The 20,890-nt window shown below is 36.1% G+C and overlaps 2 protein-coding genes across 8 annotated transcripts in view; one reads left to right on the top strand and one right to left on the bottom strand.

Moving 5' to 3' along the window:
- Positions 1-20,890, top strand: part of LOC111512605 (uncharacterized) — a 51,240-nt gene that overhangs the window by 13,430 nt on the left and 16,920 nt on the right. For 5 of the 7 annotated variants that reach the window (XM_074178791.1, XM_074178790.1, XM_074178794.1 and 2 more), the window contains 2 exons: positions 16,318-16,545; positions 18,550-18,722. In XM_074178791.1, the coding sequence (XP_074034892.1) occupies positions 16,318-16,545; positions 18,550-18,722 (401 nt within the window). Of the gene's footprint in view, positions 1-9,678; positions 9,830-16,317; positions 16,546-18,549; positions 18,723-20,890 lie in introns of those variants that run through there. The other 2 variants (XM_074178793.1, XM_074178795.1) reach the window with 2 other exon arrangements.
- Positions 1,223-2,065, bottom strand: LOC141483813 (uncharacterized). The gene is made up of 2 exons (XM_074178664.1): positions 1,557-2,065; positions 1,223-1,497 (listed from the first exon to the last, which is right to left on the bottom strand). Exons 1-2 carry the CDS (start codon positions 1,725-1,727, stop codon positions 1,231-1,233), a joined length of 438 nt encoding a protein of 145 aa, XP_074034765.1. The 5' UTR covers positions 1,728-2,065; the 3' UTR covers positions 1,223-1,230.

Here is a 20,890-nt window from a genome sequence, read left to right as displayed (position 1 = left end):
TTCTATAACGGTGTTGAAATGTATAATCACTTACCGTCTCATTTTAGAAATAGCTACGATAGTATTGACAGCTTCAGAAAATACACAAAAAAACTTCTCGCGAGCAGACCCTATTATAGTTTGCAAGAATTTTACAATGACAACTTCCAGTGAAATTGTAATTTATTGCGGGTACTGTATAGCATACTCGATTAGACTGTTAAATTATAAGTCGTAAAATTGACAAAATGTTCAAATAACATTTCATGATTGATATTTTATTTATACTTCAACACTTATTCTATTGAAAAAATGTATAATTGATAAATGTATATGTTTATATACTGCTTGTTTATATATCAATTTTATTTTTATTTTCATTCTATTTTATTTATATTTTACATAATTGTGTGTATTTTGCCTGAATTTTTTTTTCTGTACGTGTGAGATTCTAGTTTGTCAACAAAATAAGAGTTTTTTCGACAATAATGTTTATTTCGATTGATTGATTGATGGTAATCAAAAATAATCACTGAAAACATCAACGGTCCTAAATTACTTCCCTGCGGTACACCTGAGATTGTTTCTTTCAGGGATGACCATAAGCAATCATCCAGTTTCACCCTCTGTTATCGCCTATGAGATAGCTGGTCCTGAATTTAAGAGAAATATCATCGAATCCTATGAACTTGAGCTTGCTGATGAGTAAATCGAAATCAACTAAATCGAAAGCTTTACTTTGATCAAGCAGTACTGAAATAGTGACTTTTGATTGATCTCTAAATATCGCAAGATCGTCGATTACTTTCAAGAGGGCAGTCTGTGTTCCGTGTTTTTTGCGAAACCCAGACTGCTCGTACGGGAGTATTCGATTTTTTTCAGGAAAAGGTCTTATTTGACGGGAAACATTTTTCTCGGACACTTCAGAGAATGAGGGCAGAATGCTGATAGGGCGTAGGTCACTGAACGTGGTAGGTGCGTTCTTTTTCGGAATTGGAATTATATTAGCAACCTTCCAAACATCTGGAAAAATACCCTGTCTGAAGGACTCGTTGAAAATATGTTTAACTTCATCAATACAGTGTGGTATCACCAAAGAAATCATCTTGATATTTATATTGTCAATACCTAAAGCATTAGATTTTATTTCTTTGATAGCAGTCAAAATATCATCATCACATATATCGGTGAGGGAAAAGTTCATAGGAGCGTTCAATTTATTATTTTATTTCTGACCGGGATATTATAAGCTTATATCGTCATAGTTACGCTATCAATAAAGAGGGTCATAACTCCCTTATGCAATAAATGAATATCATTAGGAGCGTCCTTTAGGAATCTGATAACAACTTTAGGAGATAAAACAGCAGACTTTTTCGGCTTATAACTCTTATTCTTCCGTTTCAAAAAAGCCTGTAGTTCATTGAACTTGGTGATATCTCGTTTCTCATGTATAGTCACCATCGATTTTAGCATTGCCCATTTAGTCCATAAAGAATTCGGACTATACGTTTCTGACTGAAACGAATAAACACAATTACTACCAAATCTACCGAAAAACATAGAAAATTCCTTACCAGTTCTTGAAAATATGCCAGAAATACAGTTTCAGTGACATCTTTTGGCATAACATTTTTCCGTTTCAGCCAGTCCAGATATATCCTGTATTCTTTTTGGTATACGGCTTCACTTTTCGATGGAATTAATGATTCTCTTGCTTGTTCAGCTTTTTTCAAAATATCCTCCATTATATTTGGGGTAGAAAACACGTTTTCACCGCAAACACAGCTTGATAACAAAGTTCTGTTTATAAACAAGTAACATAGCAACAACCTAGCAACAAGAAAACTCCACTATAATCAACGGTACCCGATTCAAATATACCGGGAAGGTAATGAATTGGTACATTTTTCCGTTTCAAAAATGAACAAAATTTTATTGAAATCGGTCAGAAATAAAATTATCTATGTACCACGGGAATTAATGAGCCTTAATAACCTCAGGCAATTGCTGTCCCTCGGGCCAGAGGCCCTCGGGACGCAAACTTTGCCATCGGTAATTAAGGCCCTCCTAATTCCCTTGATACATAAATAGCTAATTATAGAATGAAATATTGTCATTATTTACTATTGAATGTCCAGCCACGTTGATAAAATAGTCATAGATTTCTTCAGGTCTACGTATACGATAGTATCCTTTAAAAAACTGTGAAGAATTTTCGTGGCAACGTTACTTTAAAACGCCTTGTCAACTAGTTTTGTATGTCAAAACATTAGTTGTCAGTATTTCAAAATGAGTTTGAAGTTCAATAATTTCAAGTCAAAACAAATGATCAGATTAACGGAAATGCATAAAATATTTTTTTTCAAATGATTGATTACGGAGACAAAACCCCAACACAACAGGAAGTTGCTCGCCTATTTTATGAAAAAATTTCCTAATTTGCCGCCCATATCTCAAGGAACAATAATCAAAATAGAGAAGCAGTTTCGCTAGCTTGGTCATGTGGAGCAGATAAAAAAAGCAGCTGCCAGTGATGAACTCAAATTAGATGTGATGCTCGAGTTTGAGAAAAACCCACATACTTCGAGTTGAAGGCATCCACTGCATTCATTGTTAGTCATACATCGATAGTAAACATATTAAAAAAAAATAAAATGCATTCCTATAAAATGATACCTACTCAGGAGCTCATGGAAGACGAATTTGATAGAAAAACTTATTTTTGTGAGCAAATGATGGACATGTTGAGTTACAATTTCATCCAGTTAGAAGACATTATGTTTTCTGATTATTGTACTTCGCCTATTAACGGTCATGCTAATCGGTAAAATTGCGGTAAATTTTCGTTATGTGGACACCCGGCGATTTTGAAAAAATGTTTGACTGTACTTACGTATTTTGATGCGTAGATTACGATTCCGAAAGAAAAAAGCGGCGCTCTCCCTTATTTAAAAAGTTACGGCCCTTCTAAGGGCAACTTTTCAGCCTTCATTTTCACTAAATAAACTATTTAAAAACACATGCATTTATTCACTAGGTCACCTTTATACCTTATTCGTCCTTCTTTAACACTTTTCACTTCAATAATCAACATTTTTCTTATAAAAATGTTAAAAAATGTACGGAGCTGCTTTTTGGTTACATATCACTGTATTTTACGTTTTTAAGGTTAATGATATGGTTGGTACGACTGATGCAGTCCATATTCCTGAGGTAATTCAAATGTTTTTTACCTTCACTCTTTAAATCGTAAATTGGTTTTTGGTGGTGTATTACGAATTTGAAATAGTAGGCGACGGCAAATACCAACCGCTTTTTTCTGAAATGTCACTAGTAACTAACCTAAAAATAGAATAATGTCACCAGGAGACTCATTCGTTTTCAAATTAAGTTTTTTATAAGAAAAATGTTGATTGTTGAAGTGAAAAGTGTTAAAGAAGGAGGAATAAGGTGTAAAGGTGACCTAGTGAATAAATGCTTGTGTTTTTAAATAGTCTATTTAGTGAAAAAGAAGGCTGAAAAGTTGCCCTTTTCTGAACTTTGAAGGACCGTAACTTTTTAAATGAGGGAGAGCGCCGCTTTTTTCTTTCGAATTCGTAATCTACGCATCAAAATACGTAAGTAGGTATAGTCAAAAATTTTTTCAAAATCGCCGGGTGTCCACATAACGAAAATTTACCTAGGAAACAGTATCATTGGTCCCTTTTTCATTGAGGACAACTTGAATGGCGGTAATTATTTGGCACTACTTCAAAGTGATGTCATTCCAAGTTTAGCAAATTTATATCCTGATCCAGGAAACCCTCAAGTTCCAGTGAATACGATATGGTTTCAGCGGGATTAAGCACCACCATATTATCAAGTTAATATTCGGCAATACTTCGATACAACATTTCTCAATCGGTGGATAGGGAGGCGAGTATCAATTGAATGGCCAGCGCGATCACCCGATCTTTCAACATTGATTTTTTTTATGGGAATATGTAAAGAGCAATGTGTACAAAACTGAACCTTCAGATATTAATGACTTGAAAAAACGAATAGCGCTTGCAATCAGGTCGGTCACGACTGATATTATGTTAAATAATGTCAGAAGACAGTTTTATTTGAGATTAGGATGTTGCCAAGACGTTCGCGGTGAACATTTTCAACATCTAATTCATTAACATCCATATTTTTTTTTTCGTATTCTACATTTCAATACGTTTGGCATTATATTTCAGTTTTTGGGTGTATTTCATTACTACATGATTTTAATTTATTTTATCTTAATTGTTATAATGAACTTGAAAACGATAACATTTTTAAATAGAGAATAGATATTTCAAACGATATATCACAAACCCATACTTTTTATTTGAAAAATTGGGGGTTGTATCTGTCATTCAAAGTGGGTTGAATGTAGGGCTGGAATTTTACGTTGAAGATTGTCAAATCATAATTTGCATTTGACGTGTTGTGGGATTTTTTTAAATATGTACAGTAACCGAAATAATGAGTTTATTTCATTTGGATTTTACACACTGTATATGGTAATACATACAGTAGGCCACACTTAAGATGAATACATCTCAGTATTTCTGTTATTCTTGAAAGCAGATATTTGATTTTTGGTACAGGCGTAAACTTTTATAGGCCGCACTCCACGCAATACTTAGCCCGAGGAGTGACAGTCCTGAACCCAGCTTACTGCGTTCTTGGGAAAAGGGCAATTTCTCGATATTTTGCTTCGCGTTGATGATGCTGAAATGGGTTATTCAAAGAAGTAGCTCAGAAATCGATTCCGCTAAAGTCCAATTTTGAATTTTTTGTATGATGGAATTGGCCGATACTTGATGAAAATCCATAACTAACATATTAAAAAACACTATTGTGAGATTTTCACTGAACGATTTTACAAAAACGCAACACTTGTTTCGCCATGCAATGGCTTCTTTGGGCGTGTCTTTACTAACCAATTCTACATATTCGATGCTGAATATAACTCATTCTACATTTTGAAGTACCTGGATTTCAAGTTTCCACATATGAAAAATATTTAGTAACGAGGATTTATTCAATTCTGATTGATCATTCAGTAAATTACCCAAATTCCTGAATCTATTGATTTCTAAACATTCTAGAGGATTGACATAACCATAATTGATTTTTTCATTGGGGTATATCAAATGGGTTGTACACCAAACTCCTCCAACATCTATAGAAGTCATGAAACGAAGAATCACTAGAGCTCTCAGAAAAATCCCAGAGGATATGCTGGAACATGTAAATAATTCGTTTAAAAAAGACTGACATTATGTGTTGCAGAAAATGGTCACCATTTTGAACATCTTCGAAACCCCACTATTCAATAAAAAAATCAGTCGTTGTTGTTCATATTGACAAATTTTTGAGTAAGTGAACGTAAATAAATGAATTCTTGTGGTTACAACAATTATTAAAACTGGGTATAATTTGTAAAATATCTGTTCTTCGTGGAGTATACCTCTGATATGTAGTGAAATGTAAAAACATTCCATGAAAATGGAAAAATACAGGGTGTATTTGAATTATGTCTGTTTGAAAATGATTGAAACTTGACCGGTTTTACCGAGCACCCTATATATTGTTTTTGAAAGTTGAGATTTCTCAAATCATCACAGTGATGTTGACTAACTAAAAATATATTGTCTGCAAAACAGGTTTTTCTGGTGCCGCAATGAAAATTTGAAAAAAAAATTCTTAAGAGAAATAAAAAATATGGACTTGAATGAGGTATCTGTATCTGTAGAGTAGGGAGGGTGAGTGTAAGACCACATTACTTAGACTTGAAAGAAGAATAGAATAGAATAGAATAGAATGGAATGGAATGGAATGTAATGGAATGGAATGGAATGGAATGGAATGGAATGGAATGGAATGGAATGGAATGGAATGGAATGGAATGGAATGGAATGGAATGGAATGGAATGGAATGGAATGGAATGGAATGGAATGGAATGGAATGGAATGGAATGGAATGGAATGGAATGGAATGGAATGGAATGGAATGGAATGGAATGGAATGGAATGGAATGGAATGGAATGGAATGGAATGGAATGGAATGGAATGGAATGGAATCCCACACAGCACTAGATATTCATGGAATATTCCCTGTATATCATAAAACGAACGTATATATTCCAAATATTCATAGAATATTCTTGGAATATATACATGCCTTAAGAATATTTATAGAATATGCTTGAATGAATATGGCAGGATTATTCCCGAAAGAATGTGCATAGAATGTCTATAAATGGATTATTCTCCCTTGAATATTCTAAGAATATTGTCGATCGAATATACCATATGGTATATTCTTAGAATATATCCCCACGGTATATTTTGGAATATTCTATACAATGGAATTTTGAATTATCTTATAATAACGTATTCAAATAATTCAATATTATTAAAAACAAATATATTTGAAGATCTTAATCGAATGCATAACCTAATATATATAACCCTGATAGTGTTAACCAGTTTTTGAACTCAACGCAAAGATTCTGGATGAATTGCTCCAACAGCAACTGTTGGAAACGACAAAAAAATTTGAATGGGCCAATAAATGAACCAATTGCATCAATAAATTGGTTAATTCTCATCCTATTTGTCTTTTTGTATTTGAAATTATTTAATTACAAAGCGAAAAATCCTGGAAACAGAGAAATGGGGAAGTGAATAATTGGAGTAAACGTTTCTCATTGGTCAATTGAAGTGTAGCGCGAGACAGTCGAATAAGCTCTGTTGAAGCGGCTGTCCCTTAATGCATGGTACATTTGCGTTTGCGTTAAATTCGACATTTGATTCAACATGGCGGTTGACGTGGCAGGTTCGCGTGTGTAATGCATGGTGTGTTGGTGTTATTATCAAAGTATAATTCTGTCACGTTCAGTGTACCAATAATAATTTGGGGTTGTCCAATTTGCAGTACAGCGAATAGTTTGATTTTGGATCTTCAAACAGGAGAGTTGCATATATTCAGTCTTCAAGAAAAGTAAGTAAAATGCAATAGTAGGTATCGATAGTAAAGTCATGGTGATTAACCTACTATACCTCATTTTAGGTTCGAGGAGAGTTGGTGTGTGGGATTTGTTGGTTTGACTAAGTACATGTTTGAACTAGAGTGATTTCAGTTGTGTATCTTCAATAGAGAAAAGTAAGTGAATGACACATTCTTTTGAATCATTTGTTTTCATAATTTTTATCACTCGTTTCCAAGATAGTATCAATTTTCCCAAAAGGAAACAGAGTGGTACCTGATACAGGCAGGTGCGCCAAGGAACTGAAAACGTAATGATTACTTTTCAACAAGACAATGCAAATTGCTCTCCAAGTCATAAAATGTTGTAAATGTTCATGAGTAACCTATGCGAAAAATATCTATTTGATTTTTATTCCAGTTTTATTGTGCCACTTTCAAATAGTGATAATGAACGTTAATGTACATTTTGTTCCAGGTATTACTATTGAAACACTGGCTGATGCATTGTTGGACAAACATAAGGAAAACTGTTCTGGTGAGCAAAGTTTGAATAACTTTAAGTAAGTGAAATTCATTAAAGAACCCATCATACCACTCATTTTAAATACTTCATTTGTGGGTTTATTTTTCTAAGTGAGAAACCTAACCTAACCTATTTCTTGATGTAATACACTTTTTCTTTTTTAATGAAATGATATATTTATTATTTTTTAATTAGTGCTGATGAATTCACAGAGTTGTTATTTAAGTATATTTTTTAGTATACATTTGTTTGAGAGTAGGAACATCCTAATTTGAATACATTTCTAATATTTGTAATATGACAGTATTCAGGAATATTTTATTCAGTGAATAAATATTTTGAATTAGATTTTTTATTTTTAATATCGGTTGAAACGTCAAATATTTCAGTGTATATTGTTTTTAAAATATATTTGTTAATGAATATTATGTGTTTTATTACTTGTGTGAATCTTGTATCAAAATGCAATATATACATGCCTAATAGCGGTTACTCGTCACATTCTTGGAATATTCCAAATATTCCTAGAATATTCATAAAATATATTTAAAGAATATTCTATGGTGTTTCTCTATTGTATATTCCTACAATAAACTAAGAATATCCTGAATATTTTATGAATATTCCTCGGGTTCTATTCCTGGAATATTCTTAATAGAATATACCTTAGATATTCTAAGAATATTATAAGATATTCCAAGAATATTCCCATGGAATATTCTTAAAATATATCAAAGGTTCGCCAGGAGCACTTCCAGGGAATATTCTCCAGAAGATATATATATATCCATGGCATATTCATAGCATAATACAATATCCTTAAATGTATATTCATGAAATATACCTGGAATATCTATTGCTATGTGGGATGGAATGGAATGGAATGGAACGGAATGGAATGGAATGGAATGGAATGGAATGGAATGGAATGGAATGGAATGGAATGGAATGGAATGGAATGGAATGGAATGGAATGGAATGGAATGGAATGGAATGGAATGGAATGGAATGGAATGGAGTGGAAGGGAATGGAATGGAATGGAGTGGAAGGGAATGGAATGGAATGGAATGGAATGGAATGGAATGGAATGGAATGGAATGGAATGGAATGGAATGGAATGGAATGGAATGGAATGGAATGGAATGGAATGGAATGGAATGGAATGGAATGGAATGGAATGGAATGGAATGGAATGGAATGGAATGGAATGGAATGGAATGGAATGGAATGGAATGGAATGGAATGGAATGGAATGGAATGGAATGGAATGGAATGGAATGGAATGGAATGGAATGGAATGGAATGGAATGGAATGGAATGGAATGGAATGGAATGGAATGGAATGGAATGGAATGGAATGGAATGGAATGGAATGGAATGGAATGGAATAGAATAGAATGAAATAGTGAATGGTTTCCATTGAAAAAACCGTGTTCAATCAGTTTTCTCGATGTTATGTTTCAGGTGGAAATTTCGACCACCCAGAAAACTATTTTCGAAAATTCGATGGACCTGTTCATGACTTGATGCCTAAGGTGTGATTCTGTGAATTTTCACATCTTCAACTGTTACTGTCTAAAAGTTATGATTTTTTCGGAGTGGTGCTGTAACTGTCAAATTTTTCAGAAAAAAAATAATATCTCGAAAACTAACAAATTTGGGTATAGGCATTGTTATACAAAGTAGGCCTAAAATGTGCTGAGAAATTAAAAAAAATACAGGGTGTTCCATTTGAAATAAGGAAGTTGCCCTCAACTTCCGATATAACGGAAAGAGACCGGAAGTTGAAAATATTTTAGTTGTGAAGGCAATTTTCTAAAACCCACTACCACAAAATTTCAAGTGTTCATTTTGAATCGTTCTCCATATATTCCTAACGAACGCTCGTCGTGAAAGACACTGTATATCATGCTCTTTCATCATATAAAAAGCACATCATCAAAAACTAGCCTTTCATATTTCTTTTTATCATTTCTTGGCGAAACATAAATATCTACAAATATCATGGCAAACATTCCAGCGGAAGTCCTCGTTTCATTTATCACGAAATATATTATTCCAGACACGTAAACATATAAAAATGGCGAAAACTCCTTACTCACTATTATCGTCATATACCTCTGACATAAGCAATAAAAAAAGCAATAACAGAAGTCTGAGCATGTTTGTTAGTTGTTTTGGAAAAAGTTCTTCGTGACGGTTTGGCTTCGTATAAATCTATTTTACACAATGTGCGCACGGGGGTCAGTGAAGTTTCATGATAACAAAGACCACTGTGATGTGTCTGGAGAGTTATTAGCCACCTTGAAGACAGTGAGTTTGTGGAATAAAGTTCATTTCAGGTTTTCGTGCTACTAAGAATGACCAGATAAGTTGATTCTATTGATAAGAGATATCCTGAACGGGTCAAGTTGATATTTATGAATTTATTAATTTATTCAACGAAATAACATATTCGATGGAAAAAAAATACAATAATTGAATGGGGCTGGTCTTTATTTGTTCTGATTTCCACTATTAGAGGTTCACGAAACAGCAACACATGGAGGGAATAATTATTGTCGCCTGACCAGGTCAGCTCAAATCAGAGGTGAACAAGTCCTGCTCAGCTGATTCTGATGTCAGGTATAGCTGTTGTACAGAATCCTTCATCGGACCATCGTTTTGGGTACTAATCTTGCAAATCCGAAAAAAACGCTCACACAGGTCGATTTTTATTGGGATGACGACAATTTTTTTTCAACTTACAGCGTCGTCATTTCCACCCCGGAGCAGAGGCATGAACAACCCTTGGAATTTTAATAGGGAACTGGGGGCGAGTTGCGCATCGTTTGAAAGATCTTGGAGTTCTCTAAACAATGGTGTACATTTGTTCAAATTTGGACTTATTCAAAAGAGTTATTTCCGATAATTGACTTTTTCAATATTATTAATAGCAACAAATTGTTGTACACCACTGCTCAGTTGGAATGTATTTGGAACTCTTTCATTTGTTTCTTACGCTACTTTTTTGTTAATTTTTAGGTTCTTCTCTGATAAGAGGACTATTACATTTGGAAAATGGTTAAAAATGCTGTTTCTATTTCTCATTTTCATGTAAAAAGTTTTTTTTCCTGAGGGGAACGCTCCTGTTCGCTCCTGTGACTCTGTCACAGCCTACCCACTAAAACCCCTCTTTAGCATTCAAGTGGCTCTTTCTGGAACTGCTTTGGGCCATTACTTCAGAAAGAGGATGCTTATTGTTCTTAGTTTTTTGTTCCTCATCGCTGTCTATTTTCCCTCACCCTAATGTCTCTCTCCTTCGTGTCAATTATGTATTTGGCCAAGGAGCTTATCTTAGTCCAAATTTCTGCACCCTCCAGCATCTTGTTTATTATGTTGTCTGGAGTTAGTTGACCTGTGACCGTTTCCACTTCTTGTTTTTTTTGATGCCATCTCATACAGGTGAAGAATGTATGTTCGACGGTGTCAACCTCCTCGCAGTATATGCATGAGTCGCTATTGCTTACATGGAAGCGTTTGCGATAAGTCTGGAAGCACCCGTGCCCTGTTAGTAGCTGTGTCAGGTGGTATGTGGTATCACCATGCTTCCTCGAAAACCAGGGAGCTATATCCGGGATAAGTCTGCGCGTCTACAGTCCTGTGTATGCTTTTCTTTGCTACCATTCCTGTCATCTTTCGAGCATAGTCGTGTTAGCATTGGTCTTCTCAGTTGACTTCTCTTCCATTTTTTGTCTAGCCCATATGTGGATGGGGGGAATCCGTGCTACTACTAAAAGTGCCCTAGTGAATGCGGTTCTGTATGCTCCAGTTATATAGATAGCCGTCCGGTGTTGAGTGCTTAGCAAGACTTTTCGGTTGACCTCTCTCTGTAGAGCCTTGTGCCAGATTTGTGCTGCATAGAGCATAACTGAATGCACCACTGAGCACAGAATTTTTCTTGTGGCCTCTCTCGGACCTCTAGCTTTGGGCATCAGCCTTCCTATCGCCGCTAGGGGTTCATGTAAAAAGTGATATCTACATTATTACTAGTAGTGAGTACCGTAAAGTGTTGCTAAAGAAACAATGGTTTACACAACTGCAGAGAGGGATGAGTTGATTGAACTGTACTATGGAAATAGACGTTGTGCTGCGAGAACCGCTGAACTGTTCAATCAACAACATGGGAAGAATGTGTCGCGATAGTATGTTTTCGATTTAATTGCAAAATTTCGCGCAACTGGATCTGTAGCTGATGAAAAACAACAAATCGAACCACCAGTAACAAATTAGGCGACACAAGTGGAAATTCTGGGCCATGTTGAGCTTTAACCATACTTTGAGCGCAAGAAAGTTAGCATTTGTTTCCGGGGTGTAACGAACTAGCATTTGACGTATTTTTAAAACACACAAATTGCATCCTCACAAGATTAAATCAACGCAAGAACTGAATGAAGATGATTTCGTTCGACGCTTGCAATTCTACGAGTTGATTAGTGAACGAGCGGTGGAAAATCCACATTTTGTTTTCAATATTTGCTTCAGTGATGAATGCTCTTTTTTTCTAAATGTCACAGGTAATGGCCATAATTGTCGCTATTGGGCTGATTCAAATCCTCACATTTTCCATGAAGTGCATACTCAACGTCCACAAAAATTAAACGTATGGGCTGGAATTTTTGGTGACCGTATTATTGGCCCATTGTTTTTAGAAGTCAATTCAACCGGACAAATGTGTGTGGAGCTTCTGGAAGATACTAGTAATCCCCTTCTCACTGATATTATTGGAAATGACCACAATTATCGGGAGGATCTGTTAATATTTCAACGAGATGGGGCTCCTTTGCACTATTCTCTACCTCTTCGGCAGTATTTAGATCAGACTTTTTCGGATCACTGGTTTGGGAGACGGGGTACTATCGAATAACCACTACGATCACCAGACCTTCCGCCTTTAGATTTCTTCCTGTGGAGTCATTTAAAAAGCAGAATTCACTGTACTCCTCCTGCATCACTCGAAGATTTACGGCAAGGAATCACAAATGAATGTCGCCAAATCACTCCAGAAATGCTCCACAATGTTCGAGAACGTTTCCAGCAGGATGTGTCAGTGTTGGAAACACTCTCAGTCAGTTGGCAACCATTAGGCAGGGTGTCCCACAGGGATCAATCCTTGGACCTATACTATTTTTGATATATGCAAATGACCTGATTTCAAGGATTGTCAACTATTCACACAGTAGCGTATGCAGATGACACAAATTTCATAGTGAAGGAAATTGATGTAACGACCCTACAGGAAAGAACCCAGGATGTACATAAACAAGTAAACATATGGACAGAAAAAAATCACTCAACACTCAATACATCTAAAACTGTGATGATGAAGTTCACAATTAGTAAGTGGCCCGAACATTTTGTTATCCATGAAAATGGGGATCTGCCAATTGAATCTTGTACTTCTACAAAAATGTTAGGCGTCACCTTGGACTACAAACTCACATGGACTCCTCATATTGAGACTCTCTGTATTGAATTGAGAAAAAACTGCTCTGCTCTGAGATTCATGGCTAATTTTTGTAGTAAAGAGATTTTACTGAGCTTATACTATGCGACCATAAACTGCCACTTGAGATATGGAAAAATATGCAAAAATATGCAGTAAGAATCATTTCCGGTATTGGTTGGAGAGAATCATGTAGAAATGCTTTTAAAAATTTCAAGATACTAACTGTTGCTGGTCTCTATATTTATGAATTGTGTATATACGTTTATAGAAACAATCATAATACACCTTTCCAGCAACATAATTATCCAACTCGTTCTAGAGGCAAACTGATGCCCAATATTCATAGAACAACTTTTTATCAGAAAAGTTTTTATTATCTTGGACCAAAAATGTTTAATGAATTAGAAGAATCAATTAAAATATCACCAAATCTTAACATTTTCAAATCAAGACTGAAAAAGGAACTTATTGAAAAAAATTGCTACACACTTGACGAATTTTAAACTGTTTTTTTATATTTTAAGGACAAAATATCACAACTATGTGATAAAATTGACTTTCATTCATTTATAGATATTTTTTCCACATAATCTAAGCCAAACAAATAATTATATGTATATACCTATATGTATCATATTTTTAGATTATTGATTACTACAAACATTATACTCTCTAACGTGTCCTACCCTCAGACGTTTTCCTTGTCACTGTACGTATAACAATGTACTTTTTAACAAGGAAATAATAAAAAATTATTATTTTATTATTATTATTATTATTATTGCATGAAAGCTGGAGGTGCCCATTTTGGGCATATGCTAACATGAGAATGAAGTTAGTAACTTCAACTGTAAATTTAATATGGTTCGTCCAAATTAAAAAAAAAAATGAATACCGTTGTTTAGAGAATTCCAAGATCTTTCAAACAATGCGCGACTAGCCCCCAGTTCCCTATTAAAATTCCAAGGTTTGTTCATCCCTTTGCTCCTGGGTTGAAGTAACGACGCTGTAAATGGGAAAAAACTGTTTCCCTCCCAATACAAATCGACTGTCTGAGCGTTTTTTACGATCTGCAAGATTAGTACCCAAAACATCCATGCCAAGTTTTCGATGGCCCATCCTGTTTGCCTTGAACCGGTATAATGGATTGCCTATTTCTCAGGTAACTTTGCTACTTGAATATCGAGTCTTATGTTCGAATTAAATCGTTCAGTTTTTTGTCGGTTTTCTTATAGTATGAGGAACGTTAATTTCTCGTGAATTGTTTCGTAGTTTCTGTCAAGTAAATGTATCCTCGGGATGAATAAGTTCCCAAATCAAATCAAATCAAATCAAAATATACTTTATTGTCCAAAAATAACAATTCTCATGATAAAGCATAAAGTCACCATGATAACATCACCAATATACAGTTAGCAAGGAGATCATAAATACACATATATTCACACTTACAATAAGCGGACATAATTACATATACAAAAGCAACAAGATTTACACCACCAAGCCAAATAACATTGAACAACAAAACTACGATGTGCCAATTGAATGAATAAAATAACATGCCGGAAAAACAAAAACAAAAAGAAAAAATGTTTACATTTTGTACATGAAATTACAAGGACTATCTCTAAATATATAAAGAATTAGGCATACGTTTTATGACCGCCGCCAAAGATAGAGATCTCAGCAAAAAGAAAGTATTCTTCCAGGGTATAGTAGGCCCTCCCAACAGATTTTCTGAACTTGACGTCGCTTTTGATGACACGCAAGGTTAGGGGAAGGTGATTGAAAATTTTCTTGCCCTCAAAAATTAGAGAGTTGCGAGTTAAGGTTGAGGAGGGAATTGGGAGCAAGATCAAGTGAGAGGAACGAGTGTTATAGCTTGACTCAAGTAATTATAGCTTGGTATTTCTTGTGCATGAGGAAAGCCATTTCCAAAATGTAGATACAAACCAATGTCAGAACTCCATGTTCTGGGGGACGACAGGAGTCACGGTAATCAGAACTACATAGGTATCTACCTCCTCTCCACATTTTTCTGGAAAGAGAGGCTAGATGGACTGCATACAGACTTGTGCACATTGCCAATTGCACAAATCAATTTAATGACTGTTGGTTGACACTGGAAGTCACAGCATTCTGGAAATGACCTCTGACTTAATGCCTCCAACTCTCAACTACGAACTGCCTTATAAAGTACTATTCCCGAGCAGAAGAGACTGGATCCTGCGGGAGAAGGAAATGTCAGGAGCAGATAGTTGTTGGTTCACAGATGGATCAGAAACACCTTCCGGTTCTGATGCAGGTGTTTTCAGTCGCAGACCCAAGACAGAGTTATCTACCTGCCTAGGAACTTATGCACACAAAATTCCAGCGGAAATTTACGCTATTGAATTGTGTGCGAAGAGATTGGATAACTCCAAACTCACTCACAAGTCAACAAAAATTTTCTCAGACAGTCAAGCGGCATTGGAAGCTCTTGGCTCCCACCGAGCAACGTCTAAATTGGTAGCAAACTGACAAAAAAACTTTCATCGATAGGAAGACTAAACAGATTGTCTCTGGTCTGGATTCCTGGTCATACTGGCCTGGAAGTCAATGAAGCTGCTGACTCTCTTGCAAAGGAGGGTGCTGCAAGCGGCTTCATTGGACAAGAACCTGTCATTGGTATCGCTTTGGGCTTTGCCAAACAAACACTTAACACCTGGATGGCAAGAAGAGTTATGGACTTCTGGCAGAATCTTCCAGGATTGGCTCACTCTTAGGCGTTCATTCACCCTTCGAAGCTTGATTCAAAACAGTTGTTGGACTACAGTAGGGATGAAATACGATGTCTAACAGGCCTTCTTACAGGTCACTGTCATTTGAATCATCGCATGCAGAGACTTGGACTGTCGGAAGATAGTGTGTGTCGCCTCTGTCTGGAAAATGATGAAACTGCAGAGCATATACTTTGTGCCTGCCCCGCTGGGAACCGAATCAGGTTCTTTGAGTTCGGCAGATCCGTACTCTCACCATCTGACCTGAAAGACCACTCACCATACAAACTAATCGTATTCGTTAAGAAGCTGGGTTCATTTGGCCGAGTGTGAATAGGTGTGAGCCACTATAAACCCTTTTGGATTGCGTTGGAGGGTCGAATAAACCCTCTACCTACCTAGTATACCATATATCTTTAAAAAATACATTTCTGGGTCTACATTTCAATTAAATTTTCTGGTAAATTCAGCTACAGAGCACGTCCTCATTTGTTTAGCCGTAATAAGGAGACACAAAATGAAGTGAATCTAACTCTGTTTTTTTTTGTTCTCAGATATTCGACGTGTTCGACCAAACGTTTCCTACTGCTTGCGTGCTGAATACGGGATATTGGCCATTCTACTCAACTGTCAAAGGACAAAGCTTATGCATTTGTGGTCGGTTTGGAATATTCTGTAGACACGTCAAGAGTGATTTTCACTGGATCGATATTTGTCCAGTTGAAAATGATCCCCATGGTGTCGTATTTCGGCCGAACGAATATGGTTCTGTTCATCCAAAGGTAAATCAGATTTGGTACATTTAACTATGCAACCGATTTTATTCAAGATATAACAGTTTCATCAAAGTTATTAGATTTTCAAAATGAGATCTGATCAACAGAAAAGTTGATTATCACTAAAATAACAAGGTAGACAATAAGTGTTTTTTGTACATTAACCGAAGGAAAAAGGCTAAATCGTATCTCCACATTGATCTGTATCTGTAGAGTAGGAGGGGTGAGTGTAGACCTACAGCACTTAGGCCAAATGTGACCCATTGTACATTCTCCCGAGGAGTTGTCCTCCTAGGTCATCGTCCATCCTGTCCTCTCCATGAAGGTGTACAAGTCGCTAGGAGACATCTCCTTTATATTGGCAGGTGAAGGACAAGACTCGCCGAACACACACTCTCTTTGGCAATCTTGAGGTGTCTCACGGTGGCCTCCGCGAAGGTTTTGGAAGGTGCAGTGGCATTACTGTCGTTGCGCGGCTCCATTAACCTTCTTGGAGTTTCCTGAAGGGGCAGCCGCTTCCTTAGCTTTATTCAAGGCGGAGCTCTTGACGTTAGCCTCAGAAAGTGCCCTTGCTATTGGAGGTGGAGTGGGAGAAGAGGAGGGTGCACTAATAGTTTCTACCACTCTTGCCTCTTCCGCTATCTTTCTCCTTTTGGCCTCGGCGCCGCCTTCTTGGCCTTTGTATTACATCACGAGGTGATTGGGGTGGACATTTCTGTTCATCACCAGTCACCGCCTTAGATTGAGGTGAGCACTTCTGTCCAGCCTCGGAATTGGTTTTTGTTTTTGTTATTTGTGTTTTTGTGAAATAGAAGTATCATCGCGAAAAAGAGCTATCGATGTAGTCCCGTTATTTATAGTAAAAACAGTAATGGTCCCAGGACTGAGCCTTGTGGAACTCCAACTCCCAAGTCAAAGGTATGCGTGTTGAAATCATTCCATTTTGCATACATTTTTCAAAATTTCATGCTACGTCTGTGTGGGGGTGTGTGTGACGTAATAACAAATGTTCGACCTTGGGCAAACCTGCCATGAATGATTGCCCGCACTGCTTTCTGTAAGCTCATCGATTTGAAATTGTGTAGTTGTTCGTATCGAGCGCCCCACTAGCGATTTCACTAACTAACACGAGCACTCAGTTCATTGGTCAGTTTATTAAAGTCTATAAAATAGAATGCCTTTGATAAATCGAAGAAGAGTGCGGTCACAATATTTAGGAGAATTATAAATTCGAAATGAGTATTTCAAGAAAATGAAAAAAACCAATCTGTCTCCTGATTATGTCATTTTACCGAATAGTAAAATGTACCACAAGGCTGAGCCTTGTGGAACTCCAACTCCCAAGTGATAGGTATGCGTGTTGAAATCATTCCATTTTGCATACATCTGCCAAAATTTCATGCGAGACATAATCCAAGATAGAAATTTATCTCGAATTCTTGTAAGAGAGTAAGAGATTTGAGCCGGTCCTAAACCTCCCCTACCGCTATGAATGATACGTCTGTGTCGGGGTGTGTGTGTGACGTAATAAGAATTGTTCGACCTAGGGCAAACCTGCCACGAATGAATGCCCCCACTGCTTTCTGTAAGCTCATCGATTTGGAATTGTGTAGTTGTCTGTATCGAGTGCCACACTACCGATTTCACTGACTAACACGAGCACTTAGTTTATTGGTCAGTTTATTGAAGTCTATAAAATAGAATGCCTTTGATAAATCGTAGAAGAGTGCGGTCACAATGTTTAGCAGAATTATAAATTCCAAATGCGTATTTCAAAAAAATCAAAAAAACCAATCTGTCTCCTGATTATGTTATTTTATCGAATTGTAAAATGTACCCTACATGTGACTATCGTTGAAAAACCCAAATATGCCTCTACTTGGATGTGTCACTATTATCATATCATGTACAAGCAGTCTAAACGGCTTCAGTGATTTTTCTGATAATTTCTGATTTCTTGTATATATTTTATTTGTGTTGAATTTGAAGGTAATGGAATCATGGTTTCAGGAATATAATATAAGTATAAAAGCAATGTATGAAGAAGGCTTGCATGGATGCAACATCACTGCCCTCATAAATGTTTATTATAAGAAGAACGAAAGAGGGCGACACCGTCGCAATTCAAACCCAACATCATCAATGCAGAAAGACAAGATCTTCAATATCACTCTGACTGCTGGGTAAGTTTGCATAAACAGAAAACATATCAAAAATTATGTTCAAGATATCACATCAATTTGAGCTACTTGTTCCTATCACAGGAGTGACGAAGTGCTTCACATCCATGTTGTTTCAAATCACAGCAAAGAATTACAATTTGATTTGCATTGTTGACTCTTTTGTTTTCGGCCATCTGATTGTTTGAATGTTGATATTTTGGAAAGATATATCACCCTTGATTTGGTATATACACAGCGTTACCTCCGAGACAACAACATTAATGTTGCAGACGTGAGGGTGAATTGTGATTATTCTTGAACATAGAAGAGTTTTTATGAAATCAGAATTTCGTTGGAAAATATTGACGAAAATGTATCGTGAGTACCTCAAAATTAGTGATATGTTGGAAGAAACTGAATCACTTGCCTATTCTAGGATTTCGGAAGTACAAAGAGCACCGATTACGACAAAGCAGAATTCAATCCAAAATCTATTCAGCGACATATCTGACGACGAGGATGAAAAATTCATGAAAACAAAAGGAGTATCAGGCACAAGGAAGCAGTGTGCAACCCGTAAGCCTTTCAGCAATATCTTCAAATACGATGATGAGGAAATACTAGAATTATGCAGCGGAATTGGAATATATGTTATTTCCCAAACACAGAATGAAAATATTTCCACTGACCTAAAATCTTCTAGAGGCATCGACAGTACGGAATTTGTGAAAGTATCAGCAGATTTACCTCGTAGAGTGGAATTCTTTGAATGGTTGCTTGTCAAGACTCAAGAGGATGAACATTTCCTTGACAATATCATATTGACAGATGAGGCCAAGTTCACAAAAAATGGAGTTTTCAATATACACAATAGTCATTATTGGGCGCCAGAAAATCCCCATGTTGTCCGCCAAAGGGGTTTTCAAGGAAGATGGCAATTCAATGTATTTTGTGCCATAAAGAATGGGTCAATTTTTTATATCGAGTTTTATGATGATAATTCAAATGCATCAAAATATGAAGATTTACTGACGAATGGAATTCAAATGATTTTAAATAATAGACCAGGAAGAGAACGTGTATGGTACCGAATGGATGGTGCTCCACCCCATAATTCTCATTCAGTCAGCGAAGCTTTAACCGAAATCTTCGAAAACAGATGGATTGGTAATAATGGACCTTTTCGTTGGCCTCATAGAACACCAGATGGCAATCCATTAGATTATTTCGTGTGGGGTTTCATTAAAAATATGATTTACTCTACTCCAATAACAACAATGGAAAATATGAAATCGAGAGTTACAACTGCTTCCAATAGTTTGACTCCAGACTTGATCAGAAGCGCTACACATGACAATCTTTTGAAGATATTACATGTTTGTTCAAGTAGAGGTGGAGATGTGTTTGAACATATTCTGAAATACACTGACGATTAAATTAACTCATTAATTTATGAGTTTATTATTTTTAGTTCGTGTTTCAGCGTTAATAAAACTATTGTTTGAAGAGAAGTTTCATTCGATGGTTGAGGAGTATTTTAATAATTATCTTTTCATTGTATTATCTGTGACTAATTGAGAAACATCAAACGAAATCTGTTTTACAAAAATGAGTGATGAACAAGGAAACCATGTCAATTTCCGTTTGAAACAGTTTATCTCGAAAACGGTTCAAAATAGAAATAGTATTATCTGAACAAAGTTAATCCAAAATTGGATGTAGAGCTCAAAAATTTTGAAATATACAGGGTGTTCTATTTGAAAAAATTGAGTTCCACTCATTTTTTCATGAGATCAAAGTATCTGCATTTTTTGAAGACCCCGTATGAGGCAAATGAAAATATGACTCGGAGTGAAATCCTCATAGTATCGCTCCACTCCACTCTGAATTTGATCGTTTTAGTGCAAGAGAGTTCAAGATTATCAGCATTTATAAAAGTTCATGTTTGGTAAAAAAATTTCGAAATTAATTTATATCTTCTAAACGGTAATAGATAGGTAAAGGGATAGTATATGAATTTGTTGACAAATCCGCTACTTTATAGTAGAAGCGACAACGCCGCTCCGTCTAAAATATTTTAGGCGTGTAGGTCATATTGACTTATGCATACTGTGGAATTTGCAGGTTGATCTGTTGAATAGTTTGCCAGAAACGACTAATTAACGCTCATCATGAAAAGCCCTGTATAT

The sequence above is a fragment of the Leptinotarsa decemlineata genome, unplaced genomic scaffold (assembly GCF_025532065.1).
Source record: "Leptinotarsa decemlineata unplaced genomic scaffold, Ldec_3_MD MMD2_tig00004307_RagTag_RagTag, whole genome shotgun sequence".
In the NCBI taxonomy this organism is placed as follows: Eukaryota; Metazoa; Arthropoda; class Insecta; order Coleoptera; family Chrysomelidae; genus Leptinotarsa; species Leptinotarsa decemlineata.
This window is presented reverse-complemented; position numbering and strand designations above follow the sequence as displayed.

Coding starts and splice junctions, on each gene's coding strand:
- LOC141483813 (XM_074178664.1), bottom strand. CDS start 1,727: ATGGAGGATATTTTGAAAAAAGCTGAACAAGCAAGAGAATCATTAATT. Junction 1,498..1,556: donor TGGCATATTTTCAAGAACTG/GTAAGGAATTTT, acceptor TATTCGTTTCAG/TCAGAAACGTATAGTCCGAA.